At 35.9% G+C, this 7,556-nt stretch overlaps 1 protein-coding gene across 1 annotated transcript; it reads right to left on the bottom strand.

Annotated features, from left to right (window-relative positions):
- Positions 1 to 889: 889 nt before the first annotated feature.
- Positions 890 to 7,244, bottom strand: LOC128535733 (up-regulator of cell proliferation-like). The gene is made up of 3 exons (XM_053509778.1): positions 7,217 to 7,244; positions 7,001 to 7,057; positions 890 to 5,547 (listed from the first exon to the last, which is right to left on the bottom strand). Exons 1-3 carry the CDS (start codon positions 7,242 to 7,244, stop codon positions 890 to 892), a joined length of 4,743 nt encoding a protein of 1,580 aa, XP_053365753.1.
- Between the last annotated feature and the right edge of the window lie 312 nt (positions 7,245 to 7,556).

Raw genomic sequence — 7,556 nt, 5'->3', positions numbered from 1 at the left:
AGTCTTCTAAGAGAAGTTAAAAATCCATCTCTCTGTTTCAGCCTGTCATGTGTGTGTGCGTGCTTAATTTGACACCATGACACACACTCTCGCCCTTCCAGTAGTAACTAGTCATCACTAGTTTCGTCTTTTCCCTTTAGAACGCTGGGCGTATAACCAATCCTATTTCAACCGTATTTGCAGTGTGACCTTATGGTCTTTTAGTACACTTTAGTACACAAACTATGTGTTATATAACACAGCAACACCTCAGTGCATGCGTTGAATCAATTTAAACCAAATGCTCATAATTCATTGTGAATTACTATATGCAGGGATGAGTCAGACAGATATAAGCATAGGGGAGATTATAGAGTACTACATTTTTATTTTTAGAATCACAATCACACTTTCCCAAATTTTTTATCCTATTTTGTTAGAAATTAATACATATTTGTATTTTCCTGTAATCAGTTCATTGGGTTAAACAGTATATTTTAAACAATGCATTCATTTAACTTTTCAAAAATATTAAAAAGCATACACCATGTTTGTAACAAAATTGTGACAACCATAAAAAAGTGATTATAAGAACACCACTGTACCATTTCAATTTGCATCACAAATATGGAAGTATGTAATGCAAAAACCATAAATAACTTAATTTTACTTTTCATTTATTAAGATTGTTAATTAGAAATAATTCAACTCTCTGAACAAGTCACAACTAAACATTTTAGCAAGGCAAATATTAGATAATTTAGAGAAAAGATGAGGCAATTATCAGTACACCAAAAAAAAAATGGAATAATGGATGGGCATTGGTGACTTAGTGGTAGGTTTCTTGCTAACTATGTAGAAGGCCCAGGTTTGATTCGCTTTGTTGTAATTTTTTTATTAATTTATTTACTTATTTAATATTAAAGTTTTGCTTCAGACTAATTAGAGCCTGCATTTTAGTGATTTTATTCCATTCATCTGGATATACAGCTGGTTCTGCTTTATACATTTCAGCAAATTTCGTATTAAATGTCACCAGCACATACTTCCAGTAATCTGAGGCCTTTGCAGACTTGTCAGGTGCAATCTCCCAGTCTGGGTAGTGCTTCCTGTAATCAGTGAAAGGATGAGGTTGGAAATTAGTTTCATAACTTTGAAATGTTCCATTCGAATGAACACTAGATGTACAAATCTCTTCACAGAGAGTATTATTTCCTGTATATAAGAAGCCACCAAGGCCCTTTGGCCTATGTAGACCTGCATAGTGTACTGTATGACTCTTTCCTCCTGCCTCACATGGTGTTTTGCAAAAGGGACACTTTCTTCCACATCCAAAGACCCTTTTAAAGAGCTCCTTTTGAGGCTTCAAATATACATTGCTCAGTGTCTCTTTGATATCAGTTGACATGAAAATCTCTTCTGTTAGCTGTCGTTTCATGTCATTTATACATTCATAGAGACTTTTGGTAAAGGGAGCACAACAGCCTGTATTCTGAAAGAGGACCCCTTCCACTGTGTTCATGGAAATTGGGATGGCACGACTCATGGATTGGCAAAAGTTCTGGATCAACCTTTTTGTACCCGCTGCATTGTTGGGCAAAGGAGAGCCATTGTCATCCTTAGAGTCTTCCATTGCTTTCATGATTGTATTCATTATGATCTCCAGCTTCTTAATTTTTAAACTTTGCAGAGATATGTCTTTGGAAAGGCATTGAACAATATGATTGTATATCCAATCCTGGACATAAACATTGTATCCCAAAATGTATTTTTTAAAATCATTAAAATTAGATTCTTCCAGTAGCTCTTTTAGAATAGTGTACTGAAAACGAACTCGAGAACTATACTCAGTTCGGTTGTTTAGCAGAACAGCATCAACAATGTCAGGTCCAATAGACTGGTTGATGTAGTCAGTGACTGCTGGCTTGAGACAGAGCTGAGTGAAGTCTTGTGCTTTTCTTTGGCACTGGTCCTTCTCTCTGTACAAATCAATGAAATCAGACAGATACTTCATCTTCAGTTTCTGAACATGTTTAAAGGGATCTTTGTCACTGAGGAATTTCCTGTGCATCTCAAGAAATTTCCGAGAGGCAATGCCACAAATGTGCAACTTAAGATCCAGCTCAAATTTTGTATTTATTTTTGAACCTTCTTTTTGTAGCTGTTCATCAATTTCCTCCAGCACGTCTTTTGTAAAGATATTTTGGTAGTCAGTTTTTTCCTCCGCAAATTGTTGAATCATTTTACTACAGTATACAGTTATGTTATTTGCAACAAGCTCTAGATCTCTCGTTGCACTACATTGTGTAAAAAAACGTTGTATTTTCTTTTCCCATTTAATATGTTTGTCTTTGACCTGAAATTTTTCTCGGCCATACTGTGTCAGATCTCGAACTTTCTGCAAATCCTCCATGACATTGCGATTAACTAAACTTGCTCGCAGTTGCTTCAAAACATCAGCAGGAACATCCTTTTCTTCTACACTACTGTTCTTTACAACTTCTCTTTTCCACATGCTTTCGAAATCAGCAGTGAGTTCCTTGTCAGACACTTCATCCGTACGATGTTTGTAATTTTGCAGGAGTTGAAGGACTTGGCATTCAATAATTGATTTTTGATTTGTTTGAATGTCTTCTAATTTCTTCTGATTAATTCTCAACTGAAAAGCAGCTTCTAATCTTTTTTTCACTTCATCTTCCATTTCTTTCTCTAGACCTTTGATGCTGCTAGCAAAATCAACCTTGTACTTTTCAACGAAGTATACATTTCTGTCTTTTTTTTTGTAGTAGTTATTTAGCTTTTCATCAATAATCTTTTTCTGAGAGGCAATCTCTATTTGTGCTTTCTGTTTAAGTGGCTCGAGAACCTCATTACTGCCTTGTTTTTCAGTGTTAGATATTTTTACTATTTCAGTTGTAAGCCAAGATTGAATGTGTCTCCTGAAAGACCACTCCCATTCTGAAAACTCTTTGCAAAGGTTGTCAAAGGCCTGGGCCACCAGACTGTTTCTGAAACTAAAGATGAAGTTTTCAAACTTCACTTCGCTCCACAAGTTACTCATCCACTGCAGGAACTCTGGAATCTGAAAAGGTTGTTCATCTTTTCGTGTTTTAAGGATTCCCAATAAGGTTTTCTTAAACTCAAAAACAGCCACACTGTAGCCTGTATTAACTGGTGCCATTGGTGGTGTGCCATGCCATAGGCCTGGCATATACCAGTTATTCTTTTTCACATCATAATCCAAAACATCAGTGAATTGTTTTATTTTTGGCTTTTTTTCCATCTGAGCTGCAATTACCGTCATCTCATTTAGTTGGTCGAGGAGTTGTTTTCGCTCAGTCAGGTTTTTGTTATATGCAGATACACCAGCAACATTTTGATGGACAAAATGACAAACAGTTTTTTTACCAATTTCCTTCATCCGCAGAAATGCATGAACTGCTATTTGCAAGACATCCTTCATTTCTGTGGAATTCTCCATTGCTATGTTGATGATGGTTACATCACTAAGACCAATGACAAATGTGGCCAATTCATTGTCATGCTCATAACTGTCTTCCAGTTGTGCCAGTGCTGGTGATTTCAAACCCTCTGTATCAATCAGAAGGACAAAGTCACAAAGTAACTCCTCCTTCAAGTCGTTGCCCACTGGAAGGAAAATCATGAATGCTCCACGTGTGCATCGTCCACTGCCCACTGCAAACTGAACTCCAAACATAGTGTTGAGCAGTGTTGATTTACCAGTACTCTGGACCCCTAACACGGTCACAACCAGCAAACGGGTCTTCTGGCCAACCATCCTGTGAAGTTCCATGAGAACATCATTAACCCATTTCTCTGGGATATTTGATGCATCTCCATCTAGTAGTTCAAGTGGAAACCCAGATAGAAGCATTTTAGCAGCCAAATTAGGGAGACTGTTAATTTTATCAGATGTTTTGCCTAAACCAAATGAAACAGACTCATAGATTTGTCCCATTTCCCTCATGTAGTGCTCTATGCCAAGTGAGCAATCAAGAAGGTCCTGGTCTAATCGAGCTATACCATCTTTGTCTTTCTTTCGTTCACATTCCTTGTATCTGCGGCGAAGGCTTGACATGTTTTTGCGAGATCGCATGTCCATCTTTAGTCCCAGCCATTTCAGGAAGAAAGCTCGCTCAGTGTCATTAATGCTCAACAAAGAATTTATGTAAAGCTCCATTGTTTTTGTCATTTTGTACTGGCTTTGTTTGTTCCAGATTTTATCTTTTTCTTTTTCAAGTTGAACTTTATACTCCTCCAAGCTCCATTTTCCTGAATTTCTTAACCTACATTGCTCTTTCTCTATTTTTGCCAGTTTTTTCCAATTTTCACCTTGTAGTGGCAACTGTGTCTTTTTATAGTCTGTTATTTGACGAACTCCAATAGTTTTTACAACTTGTTCTGCAGCTGCTTCTGCCACTACACAGGCTTTTCTCTGAATTTCATCAACAGCTAAACCTACACCCTGAGCAATGTCCTTCATGGAATTGATACTACATGATTTATGACTTTTATTCAGTATAACACTCTTAATAGCAGAATTGATAGTTTTTGCAAAAGTAGCCAAATTCACTTTTTGGCTTTTCTTAATGATGTGGTCTCTTTCAAGTTTCAGAGTTACAATTGCTGCTTCAATTGCTGACTTCACATTCTGATTTATATTTCTTTGAGGGTTGACCACAAGAAATAACTTGGACTTAATTCCTTGTAAAGAGGCAAATAGCCTTTGCTCCTTTTCTTCAACACTGTCCAGAAACACAAAGACAGCTGTTGACACCTGAGTAAGGAAACTGAATTGAGTTTCAGAAGTGGACACACCTCCTCTTAAATTAGCAATTGCCACTGCTTCAGGAAAGACATCAATGCTATTATTCCCAGATGGAAGACTCCAGCATATTTCAATCAGGCCGTTAGCGATGAACTTGGGAGCAGATCCTCCGATCATGTCACGATGAGAAAAGAAGTCATGATGCTGCTCTGAATTGTTAAGCACTTGGTTTAAAACCTGGGACTTGGACAAGCTGCTGTTATTTAACCTTACAAATGATATCAAGGGAATGTCTGCATTAACAACACTGTCTTCGAGAAAGCCTTTAGATTCTGACATTGAATGTGGACGCCATTCTTTCATGATACCTCGAAGTGCCCATAACATAAGAGTGCACTGATTATGTATTCCTTGAGGTAACACAAATGGTACTGCAAACTGGCACATTGACAATTTCAGGGCTATTTCCTGCTGGAGAAAACTATCTGAACATAAAAAGAGGGCAGTGTGAAGATCCAGAAGGTTAAGGCTACAATCACTGTCTTCTTCACTAAACAAGTCATCTCCCTCATCATTTTCACAAAGTGCAGATAACAAAGATCTTGATTTCGAATTAACCATCAGTAACTTTCTTAGAAAGGCCCATGGTATTGCTTGCAGTGAGTCAATCTCTTCACCAGCCACAGTGGCACTGTTGATTTCTAGTAAAGACCTCAGAGTCAGCTTGTTTGGGTAGTACGTTTCAAGTCCCAGTGTTTTAAAAAATGAAAGAAGTACATCTGAAAAAAAAAAATCTTTGAATACTAATTATATAAGTGGAAATCATATTTTGTGCATCAAAATATTTGCATTCAATTGTTTTCAGAAAGGGTATATGAATTCCCCACTAGATTGGTAAAGTAATTTGTGAAAACTAGGTCTTTATTCTTTGCTTGAACTCAGTTAAGGAAAGGAAGCAGGGTTAAATACAGTAAAACCTTGGATTGCAAACATAATTCTTTCTGGAAACATCCTTGTAGAGCACTCGTATATCAAAGAGAATTTCATCATAAGAAATAATGGAAACTCAGATTTACGACAAAAATTATACTCAAGTAAGAGTAGCTGTAAAAAGTAGTCATCCAGAATATTACTCAAGTAAAAGTAAAAATTTAATATCTTTACAAAATATATTTATCTTTACAAAATTAAGGAACAAGAAACACAAATTTCCCAATCTCACTTTTTATCACAACATACCTACTGTAGGTAACATATGTATGTTTAAACATACATATATGTGTAATATGTGTAAACTATTTATAAGATATACTGTATATTTAGTTGCCCTTCAAATGGCTCAGCAGATAGAAAATAACATTAGAACATGTACAAGAGGTCTTACTTTACCATAAACTGTGTTCAGCAGAACAAATGTAAGAAATGTAATTTTTTTTTAGCCTCTAGCTTATTTACTAATTATATGTTAACATTGCAACATTAAATAAAACTAAATTAGTAACACTAACCGGGACATGTTTTCTTCGCTGCCTACCACGGCTGAAGTTTCTATGTGGTCATGTAACTACATGTGGTTATTGTTATTGCAGCTGATTGGTCAAACTGAGTTATGTGATTGTTGTTTCTACGTCTGATTGGTAAAACACAGTCACATAGTAGATCCACCGGCTGCATTTCTCTGGCAAAAATAAATATCAAATGTGTAGAATAAATGGTAAGAAAAGTAACGAGTGGAGTGTAGCCGAATGTAGCGGAGTAAGAGTAGCTTTATTTCTTCGCAAATCTACTCAAGTAAAAGTAAAAAATATGGTGCAGTAAAACTACTTATAGAAGAACATTTTTTAAAAACTTTACTTATGTAAATGTAATCGAGTAAATGTAACTTGTTACTTCCCAACTCTGATTATGTGACACTCTGCAGACTAGGCATACTGCACGTAAAGCACATACTGCTCTCATTGAAAGACCTCGCTTGTTAATCAAGTTAAAATTAATTCAAACATTTTGCTTGTCTTGCAAAACACTCACAGACCAAGTTACTCACAATCCAAGTTTTGACTGTAAGTCCCTACAATTAGGTAGAAGCCTACTTTTTGGCTTTGTGGAACAGCATCAGTGGAGTAAACTTGCATTGTGAAACAGATTAAAGGGTCTGATAGCAAGTATGGAAAGACTTGTTAGGAAAAACTCACAAGTATCATGATGACTAAAGTGTTGATAACTGAAACTCACCTGTAAGTTGGCTTAAGTCCCTCTGTGTTGATCTTGATCCTGATCCAATGTCCTTTGCTATGAATAATATGAAGACATTTTAAATTAACGACTCAACAGTTTTGCAGTTTATTAGTAGTAAAATCAAGTGATGTGAGATACATTCATATCAATACAATGCATGAATATCTGAAGTAATGTATGATATTGTCAAGAATGCTAACAGATAGTTCCTACCCTTAGTGACAAATCGCTTGGAATCCATTTTTCTCCAGCATTAAGTTGCTTTTTGTAGCTGCCCATACAAATTTTTTAAAATACCTTTTGAGGAAAAAATGAAAAGACACAATTAAGTCTGTTAATCCAATCAAATTTTTTGTGTTATATTTAAAGAATACGTGGTTAAATGTTTAGGATTTAGCTTTTTTTTTTCATTTTGTCATCACTGTTTGCACCAGATTTGATTTAGAAATTGATCAAAAATTTCAGCTAGGTTTTCAAACAATTGTTTTAAATAGTCCTTCAATAGGTTCCTACCTTTTTGTTATAGAGAGATGCTCCTTATACTTTCACATTC

Source organism: Clarias gariepinus, chromosome 13 (genome assembly GCF_024256425.1).
Source record: "Clarias gariepinus isolate MV-2021 ecotype Netherlands chromosome 13, CGAR_prim_01v2, whole genome shotgun sequence".
Taxonomy (NCBI): Eukaryota; Metazoa; Chordata; class Actinopteri; order Siluriformes; family Clariidae; genus Clarias; species Clarias gariepinus.
The sequence above is the reverse complement of the archived record's forward strand: the minus strand, read 5'-3'. Positions and strand labels throughout refer to the sequence as shown.

Coding starts and splice junctions, on each gene's coding strand:
- LOC128535733 (XM_053509778.1), bottom strand. CDS start 7,244: ATGGATTCCAAGCGATTTGTCACTAAGG. Junction 7,058..7,216: donor CAAGCGATTTGTCACTAAGG/GTAGGAACTATC, acceptor TATTATTCATAG/CAAAGGACATTGGATCAGGA. Junction 5,548..7,000: donor GGACTTAAGCCAACTTACAG/GTGAGTTTCAGT, acceptor TTTTTTTTTCAG/ATGTACTTCTTTCATTTTTT.